At 42.6% G+C, this 17689-nt stretch overlaps 1 protein-coding gene across 1 annotated transcript; it reads left to right on the top strand.

Annotated features, from left to right (window-relative positions):
• Positions 1 to 4647: 4647 nt before the first annotated feature.
• On the top strand, positions 4648 to 17459 carry LOC139667005 (tensin-1; the record flags this gene model as incomplete). Its single annotated transcript, XM_071546372.1, has 14 exons — positions 4648 to 4756; positions 6714 to 6763; positions 7806 to 7977; positions 8487 to 8537; positions 8787 to 8909; positions 10072 to 10136; positions 10919 to 11002; positions 14429 to 14541; positions 14655 to 14715; positions 14843 to 14918; positions 15401 to 15530; positions 16256 to 16321; positions 16784 to 16900; positions 17367 to 17459. Coding segments are annotated over exons 1-14 (1285 nt in total), but the record flags the coding sequence as incomplete, so codon positions are not given.
• Positions 17460 to 17689: the final 230 nt, after the last annotated feature.

The raw sequence follows: 17689 nt of genomic DNA, 5'->3' as shown, positions 1-17689 counted from the left end.
AGCATAGGTCAGTGCTGGAGGTCAAAGGGCAGAGGCTATAACCATAAGAGCTTCCTCTCTTTCCTCAAAGCAAAACCTTTCCGACACAACTCACAGATGAAACGGGTGACATTGGACTCTGCTATTTCCAGCTGTAGAGGTGATGATAATGATGATGATAATGGGGGCAGCAGTAGTTTAAAGGTTATAAAAGTGATTATGACTGGAAAGTCGCTAGTTCAAATCCACAGAAAAAGTGGGTTAGGAAAGTGAATGATTAAGACTCTCCCATCCCTCAATAACTACTACTGAGATGCCCTTGAGCAAGGCACTGAACCCCCAACTGTTATCATGAAGATGCTCAATGGCCAACGTAAGAAGGTGGGAATGTGTGAAATGGTATGAATGTGAAGCAGGGTGTTGCTAGTAGACTTCCCCATGAAAAGTAAAGATTAATAAAATGATGATGATGATGATTAAGAACAGGAGAAAGAGAGAAAGGGGGCAAGAGAGAAAAACAGAGATAGATGGATCAAGAAACAGAGACCAATATTGGAGTGGAGAAACATTGACACTATTCTAAATCAGTCAACTTAATCAAAACATTGATTAAGTTTGAGACAGATAAGAGAATATATTTTGGTTTAGTTCGAGTTGTTTTTCTTTGGTGGGCGAAGCAAGCTTTCTCATGATCTTGGGTTGTTAACTAGCAGCTTTGCAGTCAAAGTGCGATTATTCTCCCGTCCTCTAGAGGTTGCTCCTTTACCAACGTCAAAATAGACAAAAAGCTGTGATGCTCTGCAGTACTGAGGTTCAAGGCATCTTCAGTTCAGTCAAATAAGGATGTGAATGTTCCCTTGATCTTCACTTCCAAAACGTTTGACATTAAAAACATACTCAGCATATGATGGGATATGACTAGATTAAAGATAGGAATAGGAATTGGACTAAGAGTCAGATATGAAGTGTCATTGTACTCAGACCCCTTTTGCTTGCAGGATCAAACAGCAATGAAATGATGGAAAACAGTGACATTACAAGTCCTGAAACTATTTTTCACTTATTTACTTTGGATCCTGTCCTTTTTAAACGGCCGCTGCAACTTGTTAAACAGTCCCTGACTTTGTTTATAAAGCTCACATCAGCCTAAGATGCTGCACTCAACTCATTTAAGAGATTTTCCCTAACACATGGATCACTGTCATGCTGTTTGTGTGTGTGTGTGTGTGTGTGTGTGTGTGTGTGTGTGTGTGTGTGTGTGTGTGTGTGTGTGTGTGTGCATGTCGCACCCACAAACACATTCTCTCTACCTCTCTCTCTGTCTCTCTCATACACACACACACACACACTCTTTCTCTCTGTCTCACATCCTCTCTCTCCATCTCTGCCTCTCTCTCTGTAACACACACACAATTTGTGAGAGAGAAAGAGAAGAGACAAAATGTGTGTGTGTGTGTGTGTGTGTGTGTGTGTGTGTGTATGTGTGACAGAGAGAATGTGTATATAAGAGAGAGAGAAAGAAAGAGAGGCACAGCTTTTTTTCTTAGGGTTAATAGAATGACTGTGTCTGGTGGATCAATGACAGACAGAGAAAAGAAAGTCTCTCTCTCTCTCTCTCTCTCTCTCTCTCTCTCGCTCTCTCTCTCACATTCTTTCGCTCACCATGTTGTTTCTTACTCGGTGTGAAAGAAATAATGACTAACCTCTTGACTCTGTCTCCCTTTTCCCTGCAGCCTCCCACTCCTCAGCTCCCATTAAAGCATGTAGATACACCGGTAAGTAACGCCTCTTCATTTTTAACATCGGTGCCAACCAGACGAGCCTGAACAGTTGTTACTCATAAAGGCTGTTACTCCTATAGCAGCAAGGTTTTGGAGTAGAAATGCCTAAAAAACACAACTGTCACCTTTACCGTTGAAGCGCCACCTACAGAAACTCAAACTGCATCAACAGAAAATCCAAGGAAAAAATGTTTGATTGACAAGTGATCTTCTGCAAGTACATACCTTATACGGGAAAAGCTGCTGTTACATATTTTCCTGCCTGTACACTGCAAATTGTGTCTCATTCATGCCAAAAGCCACTAACCAAGCCCTGGCCTGAGCCGAAGCATGCACTTGATGCATGCTTAGGCTCATATTAGTAAACAGAGAAGGGTGTGGAGAAGGGCAAATGGTTCCCAAGGAGGGAAAATTACAGAAAAAATAAGAGGGGAACCACTTTTACAGCAAAAAGCAAACTATTTATTCTAGCTAGCAGTCACAAAGACGAAAACAGTGCAGCCAGCTGCCCAAGAAGTGAATCCATTATTTTCCTAGCTTGTTATTGAGATTTTTTTTTTTGTTAGACAAAGAAACAACAAAAAATGACTGCAAATGACAAAAGCTGCCCTGGTGTCCTGCACCCCTTCCTCTCCTCTTGCTCCCCTCTTTCTTCGTGACTCACGGTAATGAGTCAGCGTTTGCGTCGGATGTCGTCCCGGACGTTTAGACGATCAGCAGAGGTTTACCACGCTGACTCGGAGCCAGGATATATAAACACAGAGATCGCTCTGTGTACACTGTGTTTGTGTAGACATAACTCACATTCTAGGCGTTCAGACAGAGAAGGAGAGGAGAGACAGATCCGCAGGGTGGTGGGAGGAGGAGGAGGAGGAGGAGGAGGTGAGTTTGGGTGGGGTGGACGGAGAAAACGAGAGGGTGCTGAGGGAGAGACGAGAGGAGGATGATGGGACTGGATGATGGAAAAAGAGAATAGGAAAAAGAGCAATGCTGAACAAATTTACACCCCAATTAAAGGTGCTATGTGCAGCATTTTAACATCAATAAATCATCACCACATTCATTTTGATATATTATAAACAAATTTGGAGGGAAAATCTGCTGGATTGCTTTACGGCACAAAACAAGAAGAGGGTGCTGTTCTAACTAACGCTTTCAGAGCTTCTTGCAACGGCAGACGGAGGAAAGAGTGAAAGACCCGATGGACAGATCGCTGCCAACATGTTTATCCTCGGCAGTAAAGCGAAAGAGAAAGCAAACGCACATGGAGCAACACAAGGGAGGGGGGAGGGGGGGGGGGGGGCAGCAACATTGTTTTTGCGACAGGAAGCGTTGGGGTCGATGGGAAACATGGTCTTAATTTTGAGAAACACAGGCTCTAACAATACCACCGGCGTAACACAGAGACTTCCAGTTGTCTCATATGTTTACAGTAATTATACCACAATATCACAGTTAATTTGATAATGATATATTGATGTTTAAAATGCTACACAGCTCCTTTAACCAGGCAGTTGTGTCTTTAACTCAGGTTCTGCTCCTCATTTAATATCCAAATGATTTTTTTTTTTTTTTGTAACCAAAGAAGCTTTGTGGTGGCGGTCTCCCTCTTATCAAAGCATTCCTCTTCTATGATCCCATCACATTAGGTTCCTTCCATTTCTTGTTTCAGTGAAATGGTCTGACGTTCATTGGTCAGATCCATCCAGACTGGCTGAACTTCAAAGAAAAGCGTTCATTTGTGATTGTGTTATCCTGGCATCCTCTGCTTTCTGACTTCATGCTTAAATCCAGGAATCATTATATGGGGTTTTCCGTGTATACGTGTGTGTGTGTGTGTGTGTGTGTGTGTGTGTGTGTGCGTGCATGGATAGAGAGGGGAAGTGGTGATGGAATGTTTATTTGGTTAGTCCATAGGATACATCCATGGTGGTTTTGAGTCAAAACGCCCCATCGTGACCATAATTGAGTCAGTGTGGGGCCTGGCGGGGTCATCCAAGTGTACTATGGGAACTGTTTTACACACAGTTCCTGGCTCAGGAGAGGATAGAGTGAGGGGAGAAGAGCAGACACACACACGCACACCCTAGACACCGAATAAATCAAAAACACTGATGTGGGAGAGAGAGATGAACTCGCTGAGGTGTTGTAAATTTGTATTATTGTCTTGTCAGAGAGAAGAATGGAGAGAAAGGAGGAAAATGCAGATGAGAGGAGAGGATGAGAGGAGATATAATGCATTTCAGTCCATATTTTATACATTGGTAACTGATTACAGCATGTAGCTGACTATTATAAAGTTGTTAAAGGCATGTAAGGTCAAATCTAACACACACACACACACACACACAGTAGACAAGCCGATACATACATGCAGACAGGAAAACACACAAACACATGGCTCGGGAGAGAGAGGGAGGTGGGACAAGAGAGGTGGAGGGGGGGGGAGAGTCTGAAATAATGAGAGATAACGAGATTGAGGGAGGAGTAGTTCCAGAGAACAGAGTGGGCGGGAGAGAGAGAGAGTGGGAAAGAGTAAGCAAGAGAAAGTACACAGAGGGGGAAAAGACAATCGAGAGGGAAGGAGAGAGAGAGAGGGAGCATGCATCATGATTCGTTGCATCATCTCCGATTACACGCGACTTTGGCCCGCATCTCCTGGAAGTGCGGACTGTAACATCTTTTCCATCACAAGGACTGAACTGGAGCTGCTCTGTATGGCGCTTGAAGATCTATTTAGCGATCACCTGGTTGATAAATAAAATGGCAGTGGACATACAGTGGAAGGGACGTTCTTATCTAATTTCAGGAAGAAAAAGCCTGGAATTTGTAGGTCTCATTTAGTAACAAACCATCGCCATAGGGGTTTTTTTAGTTATCAAAAAATAGAGAAGGGGTTCCTGATCTGAGCCATGCCGATGGGCAGGTCCATCCGGAGGCGCTTTGCCTCTCTGCGTTCATCCTGGAGGCGGAGCACTGGGTACCTGTTCAGCAAGGTAGGCCACGCCCACTCAGGAAGTCCTCAAAAGCTGCTGTTCTTTGTTTAGTTTGAACAATTTTGCGGTGGATATGCAAAGTGTGATGGCACTTGTTGTATTTCCCTTTCACTGAATAGCTTCTACTTGCTTTGTCCTGCTACATCCATGGTCTTGCTGCTGTGTATGTGTGTGTGTGTGTATTGATATGAATCATAGGGTGGGTAATTAATGATTAGCTGTATAAGAACACACCCACACACACACAGGTTCATCTTCAATTCAAAGTGAACTGTGGGTATACATGGATAGATAGTGCTCTCCTGATGCGCCCATTTTTTCCACTTCACACGCTGCATCGAATTCCGCGTGGCGTTCACGCACCCGTACTCCCGCAACACGACAGATTGTCCCGTAACACCCCCGACGCCCCCCATGTGAACAGACTGTTTCATTTTGCAAACACCAGCGTCCGTGGTCCTGCTAGCATCTGGTTCCTGTCAAATCACTGTGAATTATGTTTCCCATTCTGGCTCTTTGAGGAGGAGGAAGAGGAGGGGGGGGGGATTAGCTTCATCTCTTGTGAAACGGCAACAGTTCTACAGCAACATGGAGAGCTTTGGGGTGTGTGTTTAACCTCACGCCATGTTTGGAGACCCTTCCCGCCAGTTGACGCAGCTTCGCCGGGTAATCGCTTGACCAGTTAGTTCACTCTCTGTATGGCATTGTGGGAAAGATGGAGAGTGTCACGTCTTTTCAACATCAGCTGATGCAAGTGGAGAAGTTCTATGCAACAGGACACAGTTTTTTTTTTTTCCTCTGGGCCAACAAACAGCCGACTCTCTACCGTCTATTAGGCGGTAATTATATATTTAGTAACGTTTCTCCCTCTGCAGTCCTGTCACAGTGAAACAGCCTCACTTTCACTCTTCCCCAGTAAATAGCTAGATAGGGGACAGGCTAATTGAGGCATGTGTTGGAGTCCTGACAGCATCTATACAGATCTGGAACATACTGATATATAGTCTTGTGCTTCTTTCTTCCTCTCTCTCTCTCACACACTCTCACTCTCTCTCTCTCTCTCTCTCTCTCTTTCTTTTTGTCCCTCCTCACTCTTATTCTTTATTTCCCCTAATTACAGGCCAACAATTACATTGGTCTTCACACCTCTCTCTCTCTCTCTCTTTCTTTCCCTGTGTCTCTCTTTTGTCTCCACTCTTTCTCTCTTCTGTCCTCTCCTCATCCTCTCTCTCTCTCTCCTCTCTCTTCTCCTCATCCTCTCTCTCTCTCTCTCTCTCTCTCTCTCTCTCTCTCTTTTTGTCCCTCCTCATACACTCTTATTCTTTATTTCCCCTAATTACAGGCCAACAATTACATTGGTCTTCACACCTTCTCTCTCTCTCTCTCTCTCTCTCTCTCTGTCTCTCTCTCTCTTGTCTCTCTCTCTCTCTCTCTCTCTCTCTCTCTCTCTCTCTTTCTTTCCCTGTGTCTCTCTTTTGTTTCCACTCTTTCTCTCTTCTGTCCTCTCCTCATCCTCTCTCTCTCTCCTCTCTCTTCTCCTCATCCTCTCTTCCTCTCTCTCTCTCTCTCACTCACACACTCTTTCTTTTTGTCCCTCCTCACACACTCTTATTCTTTATTTCCCCTAATTACAGAACAATTACATTGGTCTTCACACCTCTCTCTCCTCTCTCTTCTCATCATCCTCTCTCTTTCCCTCTCTCTCTCCCTCTCCCTCTCCCTCTCTCTCTCTCTCTCTCTCTCTCTCTCTCTCTCCCTCAAAAACATTTCAGTTTCAATTCTGTGATCTGACTTCTCTGTTATAGCTTATGTCAGATTGTAATTCAATAACCTATGGAGGCCTCATCATCATTACCAGATGGAGAGTTTCCTTATGAATCGCTTTCTCTCTCTCTCTCTCTCTCTTCCTCTGTGTGTGTGGTGTGTGTGTGTGTGTGTGTGTGTGTGTGCTGTCCAGGGATCGACGAGGTCCTGCAAGAGTGTGGAGACGAGACGAAGGCAGTCGCAGTAAGACACAACACTGTCACACCACAGCGTTGTACACTCACTTAACTTCATCACACAAACAGCAGAGTCTCTGTTCATCTGGTTCAAAACAATACAGTGGCCAACTGGTCAGAAAAATATGCTGTTTGTGTAAAGTCTCCTTCACATGAAAGTCAGTGGGATAAAACTACAAAACAAAATTACAATAGATTAAGTGATCAAATATTTTTTGTATGATCATTTCATACAAAAAGGATCTTTTTTTTGCCCAAATTCAAAGCTCACAGTTGAAAACTATTCAGCTTCCTCAACTTATGAGGTTTGTTCAAAAGGGAAACTGAAAAAAATTGAAAAAGCAACTCCTTGTATTACAATATGTTTGGTGGGACAAACATAAAATGAGTTCTGGTACTTTTTTATGAATAGGAAATACCATAAATCAACTGTTGATACTCTTACAAACTGGATCCTCTATTGTTCCACATATTGAATGATGAACATCAAGTTATGATTGTTTTCTGAACTCGACATAATGGCCTTTTGGAATATAACTCTTCATTTCACTCTTTGCCCCCTGCTCTCTGTTGTGTGTTATTCTTCAAGCATGGCTGTTTCTCATGCACGGCTCTACTGTATACACACCGGCCAATAGGGCCGATCGCTGTTTGGCCGATGCGATGGATTGCGCAACATCAGCAGAGATCATGTCAACAGTCAGTGGAGGATTGTAAATCTTTTCTTTTCCGAGAAATATGAGCTGGAGCCGAGGGAGTTTACATTTGATCGTGAATGTAGATATTTGCGATGGAGTATGTTGTTGCCCCAGAGAGGAACGGGATGAAAAGTTCTCACAGCAATTGTAAATCAAGATTGACAACGATCCTTGCAAAGATGTAAGATAAGTGAGTATCGCTGAGAATTTAAATTCATCATCCAAACATCCAGGGAACAACCCGGCGATCCTGCCTCCTATGTGGCTGCACACACTCATGATAAGTCACAATATAATGTAAATGCCTAAAATGTCTAATGTCCCTGTCCCTCCCTCCCTCTACTGCTGCAGGAGTCAGAGTGTGGTTCAGGCCATGGAGGAGAGCTATGAGGTGGATCTGGTCTACATCACAGAGAGGATCATCTCCGTCTCCTTCCCCGCCGCGGCCGAGGAGCGCAGCTACACCACCAACCTGAAGGAGGTGGCGTCCATGCTGCGCTCCAAACATGGCGAGCACTATCTGGTGAGGAACGCCCCTGCTGAGTCGTGGCCATGTGATTCAGGGTCACTCCTTGTGTTTCATGTTAAGATTTGATTTGTTACCTGGCTTTAAAGATGACAGAAACCTGACTTCTGCTGAGTTGAGATCCACCAATTGGAAACTGATACTCTTAAAGAATGCATGATTATACATAATTACAAACAAATTCTGGTACTAAGTCCTTAGTTGAAATATTGTAACACTTGCGTAGACTGTGTCTTTTATATTTTGGAGGAATTGAAAAATGTTCTTTTTCTAAAATGAATAATGGTTTAAAATTATTTTGAAGTAGATCTCTTCAATTGTTGTTTTGGTCAATACAGAATCAACAGTTTTTTTCAACACACAGAAAGTTTGTGCTTCTGTTGATGTTGAGTATGTAGGGAAATATCTTAGTGTTTCAGGTAAGATAATTTACTGATATTTAAGTGGATCACATCATCCGGTGGTGCTCTGATGTATTAATATTTGTTCTCTCTCTCTGATTTCAGATGCTCAACCTGAGCGAGCGAAGGAGCGACTTGGTCAAGTTAAACCATAAGGTACAAACTCCTTGCCAACTAAAACATGTTCATTTTGAATTACTAAACAATAATAAATAACCCCATAGACATATTAAACTCTTCAGGAACACACACGCACACGCACACACACACACACACACACAAATGCACATACAGGCAGTATGGTGGCAATTTCCAAATGGGGAGCAATAAAAGTATTTCTCATCATACACACCCACATCTTTTAATGAGTGCTGATATTGTCCTGGTCTGCGTAACCCTCTTCAGATTGTGGACTTTGGCTGGCCAGACCACCATGCACCGGCACTGGATAAGATCTGCAGCATGTGCAAGGCCATGGACACATGGCTCAACGGAGACCCGCGCAATGTGGTGGTGCTACACAACAAGGTGAGGCAGCAGGAGACCAATACAGTTCGTAGACTGTTTAAAACAAAAAATAGGAGGGGGGAAACATCTGTTATAGCTTTGTCAAGGACTTACTGTGTGTTCATACAGAGATCTTCTTCCCCGTGTCCACCGAGACCAGCTGTTGTTCAGAGTTTAAAGGGATAGTTATTCTTAAATGTGAAAAATGCGGTTGTTTTTTATCGTAACCTCTACCGTGACACACTTTGGGAGTCTGCCGACCTCATAAAATTGATAGAAATTCTCTCTTTGGATCCCTTTTTGTGGAAAGTAATTTGTTGAGCTTTAGTCTACAGCGCTCTCCCCGTTCATCATTCGGTCGGCAAGAGAAAGCATCACATTATCTCCCCTCTTTGTTGGAGTTATTTTCTATTCAACAGGCCTCAGAAACCTGTAAATGTGTACAATTTGTTCGCGTCTTTGTTTTGTTGTTGCTGTGTTTTGACTAGGGTCCGCCGATGCACTTTTGTCTACTCTCTTGTGCAAAGGTTTCATTATTTGCACTTGTCGTCCTGATGATTGTACAAGGCAAATCAGGATCAATAAATAATCGCTCTTCATCATTTATTCATTCAAGCAGCAGAAAACTGCATCATTTCCCTGGTCAGGAATTTTACTTTTCTTTCTCTTATTCTGGAGGAGTTTCTTCTGTTTTTAGGGAAGAAAAAGACTGTACCCTCATGCAGTAAATCTTACTGGATCAGTTTTATTTTATTGAGCCTAACACAAGAAAAAATAACCTTTACAAACAAATGGTTTTTAGTGTCTCGACTTTTGTCTTCAGATATGTTGCTTTCCAGAATCTGTGGTCATTTTAAAGAGGCAGAGTGATCAAACTTTATTTATGACATTGTGGCACATGCCAGTTGGTGGACTCTTTCATCAGAGTCCTAGACTTGCTGAGCAATCAATCACTTTTGAGGATTTATTTATTCTTCTGTTTCAACATGTTTATGACATAAACCTTTGAACTTGATTAAATGATCTATCGTGCATATTTAAAGCCTTGTGATCTCTCTCTTTCTGTCTCTGTGTGTCTCTCTCTCGCTCTCTCCCTCTCTGTCTCTCTCTCTCTCTCCCTCTCTCTCTCTCTGTCTCTCTCTACCTCTCTCTATCTCTCTCCCTCTCTCACTCTCTCTCACAGGGGAATCGAGGTCGAACCGGGGTGGTGGTGGCTGCGTACATGCACTACAGCAACATATCCGCCAGGTATAAAACATTTAAAACCACATTATCTAAAACCCAAATCCAATTTATAATCAGTTAAACACATTGTAGGACCCCCTGAAGCTCAACACAATAGAATATATTGTTGGCTGTCCTGAATTTAAAGGAAAAGATTGATCAAGAGAGGTGAAGAGTTGAGGCTGTCAATATTGAAAAAGCAGCATTACAGTATTTTGATCCCGCAGCTTCACCTAATCACTTCAAATCTCCTCATCATGGGGTTTTGTGAGGACAGACGCACCAATCCATAACAGTTAGGCCCCGAGGTCTGGGACTTGAGCAGCCTTGAAAATTAAACACCGATGTGATTATTATGGCAAAACACTCCGTCCTGGCAGGCTTATTTTTCTGGCTCTGCGAGAAGGAGCTCTACAAATGTCATCATTCTTTAATGCAACCAGATGTTAATAGGTGGGACGGTGCCATGAAGGGCTTAAAACTGCTTTGTAAATGATGAAAGCCAGAGGATATTTCTAAAACTTGAAAAATCTTCAGGTCGCAGTTTTCCAAAACACAGACAGTTGTTCATACTCTATAATATACACTATAGGATGAAAGTGCAGGGAACACTAGATCGTAACGCGACAAACAAGGAATGAAGACCAGAAGAAAGAGTGGTGTTTGGAAGATGGAGGCGTGTGTGTGTGCGTGTGTGTGTGTGTGTGTGTGTGTGTGTGTGTCTAGTTAGAGCCCACACTATGAAGAAAGATGGTTCATTATGAAATTGACAATAATGCATTTGTGTTTCATTTTGTGTCATGCAGTGCTGACCAGGCGCTGGACAGGTTTGCCATGAGACGCTTCTACGAGGACAAAGCTCTTCCTGTGGGTCAGCCGTCCCAGAGAAGGTCAGTTATTACATCACTTCCTGTTTGCTGACGTCCTTTTACTCCTTGAGAGAGTGATGGTGGAATCTGTTTCAATAGAGATTAGAGATTAACAATAAAGCAAAAAAAAATAAAAAATAGAAATCACAGTATGAACTGATGCAATTTCCTCATCGCAGAGGCTGAAATTAATTGCTTAAAAGAGAGAGGAGCCTCCAAAATTAATTTCTAAACAAGGTGTTTTAGTGCTGCAGGTCTTTGGTCCATGAATCAAGTACAATATTGGTGAAAACCTTTCATCAAACTCAGTAAATCCTGCACACTCTATTTTTTTTTTTTAACAAAATCACTTTTCTTTAAACAATTTGAAAGTTCTAAAGGATGCAACTGATATGAATCGCAGTTTAAATCGCAATTACATTTTTTTGTCAATATCTTTCAGCCCTAATAGAGAAGAAAATTGTTTGAACATGAATGGAACACAAACAGTAAGAAACTTCAATGCCACAGTGAATGAAAACTCCACGAATAGACAATTCAAAGAATAAGAGTTCACATAAAATCTAAAGTTCATCTGATCACATACTGTATATATTCAAGTCTCAGGACATAATATGTGAGAATGGAAGAGTATATTGCAATAGGGACAACGAGTGAGACTTAAGGACTTGTACAGCTTGATGGAAGAAGGAGAAGAACTTTGTTGACATTGATGGAAGAAGAAGAAGAAGAAGAAGAACTTTGTTGACCCTGTGCCAATGAATAACCGGACAAAACTGAGTTACTGAAAATGTGACAATTCCCATCCTCTCAACTCCAATCTGTCCCATTTTGTTTTTGGAACATTTCACAGAGGAAATTCTTTCGATTTTTTGTTCTGTTTATCTCCAATTTAGGTTTAATTGAGATAATTGCGAGAAAATGTCACGGAACAGAGAGAGGCATCTATCTTTTCCTTCAGAGGGATTCCTCTGCCGTCTCCGGGGAGGCGGCGGGGGCTTGGTGGCAGCTCATTCCTGTCTCCTTAGCGTCTCGCAGAACAGTCAGAGGCATATTTCCTCAAATATGATTTCTTCTGGGTAATGAAATCGGCAACAAGAAGACGAAAACTCAAACCGCTTTTAGCGCTCTGTCTACTTTGTGTTTTGGCGTCATCCCGTCTCCGTGAACAGAGAGCAATACAGCGGAGCAAATTCCAAACCAGAGTGGGTTAAACCAATCAAGAGTGGTTCACAGGTATTTTAGCAATCTCTCTTTTTGACTGCAGCTCACTCAAGGGGGCGGTAGCGAGTGTTTTATCTTCCAACACATCCCAGACCGCCCTTCAGTTATAAATCTGCTCCAACTGTATATTATAAACCTCTGAAGCTTTGTCTGCGTTATTGCACGGTCAAAGTTAACTGCTTAAATGCTCGTTGGATCCTTGACTCCTCGCCTTCTCTCTTCTCGACCTGTGAGAAGAGGCTAACAGTCTTGATCCTATAGCACATCTTTGAAAAGGCTGAGTAGGAAAAAAAGGTGCAGGCAGTTAAGTGGAGAGACACTGAAACACAGGGAACTCCAGCAGGATTTACTCCACTCCACTTCAGCGGCCAGCTCATTCTCTAGCAGGTCTATAGGCTTGCCCTCTCTGCCCTTCTGCTATTTCCTGCTTCGGATATAATTATCTCTGCCCCGGAGTCTGCGAAGTATTATGGTCTGGAATGTGTGACATTAACATCGAGAGCGGGAGAGGAGCTAGATCTGCCGCTGCCATGGTAACAGACCAAGCTGAAACATGATTGAAAGCATAGATATAGGCTTCTGGAAGTTTGGATTAAAGGTGCTACGTGTTGCAGTTTAACATCAATAAAACATAATGAGACTTTAGTATGATTACTATAAACAAACAAAACCAAGAAGAAGATTGGCAGCCTCTACACTGCATTTTACATTACACAATCTGCTGGATTGCTTTATGGCATAAAAGAGGAAGAGGGCGCTGTTCAGTGCAAATGGAGATAAAAGTTTTCAGAGTTTCTCACAGTGGCAGATTGAAAATGAAGAGTGAGAGGCTGATGGAAAAATAATGTTATCAGTAATCGTCTCTTATCCTCCTTCTTGCTCTCATTTGTTTACGGCAATTATGTCACGGTATCGCAAATAATTTGGTAATGATATGTTGATGTTTAAACATGCTGGGATATGAATATGTCTTAGATGCTGTGGAGATTTTGCTATGTAGTTCAGTTTGATGTCACACACACACACACACACACACACACACGGCCCCTTCCTCAACCCAGCTGTGCTTTCGTGGCTTCCTGGCGCAGTCTAATTGAATTTCAGAGAGGCTAAACCATCTGGCCACTGACAGCAGAGCAGGGGGGGTGGTGGTGGTGGGGGGGGCTGCACAGGCCGACCCAGCGGTCAAGGTCACACTCGGTATCATCATCATTATCATCATTAACAACCAGACCGCACTAACTCAACAGACCCCCGCCTGGCCTCTGTACACAGCGATTCGCTCTGACATTTCCCGTAGTGTGTAAAGGCTGTTTTACAGTCAAAGTGGAATTTGGGTCTGGCTGCGTTGTTGGAGGTAAAGGTGAACCGCACAGGATGAGGTTTAGTCCGGAGTGGATTTTGTATGCAATCCTTCCTGGGGGTCCTGACGCGCTCAGAGGCAGTCAGGTGGTAGAAGTACACAAATGCTTTACTCAAGTAAAAGTGCAATATACTCTGGTAAAAGTTTAAGTACCATTTCAAATCCTTCACTCAAGTCAAAGTATAAAAGTACATGGTCTTAAAAGTTGCATTTCAAATGTAGTGAACTGGTTCTCTGTTGAGCGTTCCTCTGAATCCCAGATGAGAAAGAGTCTGCAGCTCAAATCACTAACGTTAATTCTCTGCTCTTTTGTTGCTTCTTTCTCTGTCCCTTTCCCTTCTGTTTGGTGTCACTTTGCTGAACAAGCAGCCAATCACATTTGGCACTTCATCAGCTGCTTCTGGGATGGAAGCTGTCTGATGTGGGAAAAAAAAAAAAAAAAAAAAAGGATGATGATGAAAAAAGTTGATGATTTCCAGAGTAACAAGTCTGTTTTGAAACTGTAGTAGCAGGAGTAGAAAGTATAGATTCTAGGAGGAGTAGAAAGTATAGATTTTTCTTTTGAAACATAGTGAGTAAAAGTAAAAAGTCTTAAGTGAAAGATAAACTTGAGAGATACTTGAAAATCTTACTTAAGTACAGTAACAAAGTATTTTTACTTTGTTACTTCCCACCTCTGCTTAGAGGCAGTGTAATGGCTTAAAATTCCTGACTTTGCAAGTTAACTGCAGCTTAATGATTAATATCTGACCCTTTATTTACCCTTTTACCATTTTTAGCCTTTTTTTTTTCGTTCTTGACTTAGTTTGGGATTTGAATCAGTGACCTGGTGCTCAACACTGCTTTTCTTTTGTCTGCAGGTATGTGCGATACTTCAATGGCCTGCTCTCTGGACACATAAAGATCAACAACAAGCCTCTGTTCCTGCATCATGTCATCATGCACGGCATACCCAACTTTGAGTCCAAAGGAGGTGAGCATCCAAAAAAAACATACTTAAGTGTTTTCTTCAGTTGGATTCATTTTATTGCTGGCATTGTCAAAAACTTTTCAATTTCTTCAATTTCTGTTTATTTCTCTTCACAGGCTGCCGTCCTTTCCTGAAGATCTACCAGGCAATGCAGCCAGTCTATACGTCAGGAATATAGTAAGGACGCTGTTTTTTTTCCCCAATTCAGTGTCTGTGTTTCATGTTTGTACCTGGGGCAAGATCGATCCTATTTGGAATTTAGTACTTAAATGTTAACAGATTATTATTCCATTTATTCCCGCAGCAATGTGCAAGGAGACAGCCATACCAGTATCTGCATCACCATTGAACCGGGCCTGCTTCTAAAGGGAGACATCCTGGTAAGATTTCAACTTGTATATCGGTTGAACTTTGACATACAGTTGGTCTTTGGGACAGAATCACATAAATGATGCTTTGTCTGAAATAATGTTCTCCTCCTCCTTTGACTCTTTGCTTTATTTGTGTCCATTTTTGAGTCTTTTCTATTGCCCTATCCTACCCATCCCTCCATCTCTCTCCTTTGCTGTTGTGTCTTTTCCTACCACTTTGCTCTTGCTTGATTGTTTTATGGTCACAGAAATATTGTCAGGGCACTAGGGCCTTTACACTCTTGAATTTTGGTTGCCTGTAATTTTGCTGAATTGAAGATTATTCTATTGTTGCACTCATTGTTTGTCGTTCTGCATAAGATCTAAATATCAAAATGTAAAATGTCAAGTAGATGCTTTTCCCAAAATGCACTGACTTGACTGACTGACTGACTGATTGACTGACACATTGATTTGTCGATTGATCTTGCCACCCTGACTCTCCCCCCTAGTTGAAGTGTTACCACAAGAGGTTCAGAAACCCCACCAGGGACGTGGTGTTCAGGGTGCAGTTCCACACCTGCGCCATCCACGATCTGGGAGTGGTGTTCGGGAAGAACGAGCTGGACGAGACCTTCAAAGGTACCTGCTCTCTTGGTGTGTGTGTGTGTGTGTTTTCATGTGTATCGTGTGTGTGTTTGTGTGTTTGTCAATCCTTTGTATTATTTTGAAATTAGAGGGGGAAAAAAACAGCGAGTGTGTATGAGGCAGAGACCGGAAAAGTCAATTCTAATTCAAGACTAATTTCCAGAGGGAAGGACACTGGAGGCATCATATTCACATTATTTTTTTTAAGAATATTTAGATTTCTCTGTAGAAATACATACATAGAAGAGCATAGAGGTATTAAAGACAGAACTAGGACCAAGACCAATAGTGATCTAGATACCAAACCAAAAACCAAAAACCGATATTGGACTCAAGAACTATAGCCTTGGTGTGTGTTTGTGTGTATTTGTGTGTGTAAACATGCATATTAGTGTGTGTGTATAGCAGATCTGGGTCAAGTATTTATTTTAACATGCTTGGAGTACCAGATGGGTGGGATTCAGTGTATCAGGACAACTCAGATAGTGTCAGGTAAGTTGTCAGTCACAGAACAGTATGCTAAACTGAGGTTCAGATACTTTCCTGTGACTGTCTGTATTTTGTGGCACTCGTTGGTCCGATGTGATGCTCCAAGCAGGTTTGTACTGTTTGTACTATTTGACCCAGGTCTACATGTGTACAAGTTTGTGTGCTTGCATGTTTTTCATGGTTGATAAAAATAAAAAAAGTCATTGTATACTGTGTGTGTCTCTGTGCAGATGAGAGATTCCCAGAGTATGGGAAGGTGGAGTTTGTTTTCTCATTTGGACCAGAAAAAATCAAAGGTAATCCATTTTTTCCAAACTGAAGGGGAAAAAAAGGTCTAAAGAAATATTGAAGTTCAATATATCTTAAGGGATAAATGAACAGATCTGGAGTATTGGTCGTCATGACGATATGAAGAGTTCTATTCCAAAATATATTCATTTCAGAAAAAAAAAAGAAAAAAAAAGAAAATCCTTACCTGCCATTAATCAGTTAATCTCTCAAACATCTACAGGATTAAGTCTGTAAAATTGTTGTTGTTTTGTCAACTAAGGACTACAGTTACCTGCTATCTTTAAAAGACTACTATCATTTTATTTCTAATTTTATGCAATCAGTCTTTTTGTAAGAGTAGGTGTCACTTTTTCCAAATTGTTGATATCTCCTTTTGGAATGACACTTCATATGCATAATACTCTTCCATCTGATTTGATACCCTCTGTTTGAGGACTTCATTACCCATCATGCAATGTGTTCCTCAGGCCTGAGCCACCTGGAGAACGGGCCGAGTGTGTCTGTGGACTACAACACCCAAGACCCCCTGATCCGCTGGGACTCCTACGACAACTTCAGCCACCGCTGTGAGGACACTGCGGAGGGTGAGTGGGATACACACACACACACACACACACACACACACACACACACACACACACACAGATATGTAAGCACACAAACCCACGTGCACTCCCAGGCACACACACTTTGATGGATTGGTTGTCTCCACTCATCCACAGCTACTAATAGAGACTTCCAGACTCACATGCTGTCACATGTCTGGTAGTGCTGCTTTCGGTAATTTGGTAAGGTGGGATGATGTGTTTCCTACCAAATTCTCCGAGGCCGAGCTCATGCAAGAAAAATACATACGGGAAACAGTTCATAAGAGGCTTTGTTTGTGCACTTTGCGTTGTTTTGCTTGTAGCTTGTAGCGTGCGAGAAGGGAATTCAGGTGAGACGACCGAGGAGCGATCGAGAGCGTCCAGTCCATCGCTCTATTCTTTAACATGAGCAGACACTCTATATCTTTCTCCTGCTCGCCCTCCACCTCTCCTCTCTTCTCAGCTGCCAGTGACAGCAACCTCCCCAGCCCTCCCTCTCCAAGAACCCCCACCCCGCCCACCCCACCCCCCGCCCTCCAACCCCCAGCCCCCCCAAGCCTGTCAATTAGGCCTTTAAATAGCCGCTGCAGAAATAGGTGGGCGTCAGTCGCCCTGCTACTGGCTGCCCCCTCCCCAGGGGGTTGTAACCTGAAACAACCACCATCCCCAAGTCCCACAAGTGCACCATACACCCCCCCCCCCCCCTCCACCCAACAAACCCACCTATCTCCATCCACTCCTTGCTCTAGCTTATGTGCCAGGAATTAAGGAATTTGAAATTTGCCT

The sequence above is a fragment of the Centroberyx affinis genome, unplaced genomic scaffold (genome assembly GCF_046629955.1).
Source record: "Centroberyx affinis isolate AG114_WGS23_722 - 3 ecotype Tasmania unplaced genomic scaffold, CSIRO-AGI_Caff_v1 ptg005247l_1, whole genome shotgun sequence".
In the NCBI taxonomy this organism is placed as follows: Eukaryota; Metazoa; Chordata; class Actinopteri; order Beryciformes; family Berycidae; genus Centroberyx; species Centroberyx affinis.
Note: the sequence above shows the minus strand (reverse complement) of the source record. Positions and strands in the feature narration are given on the sequence as shown.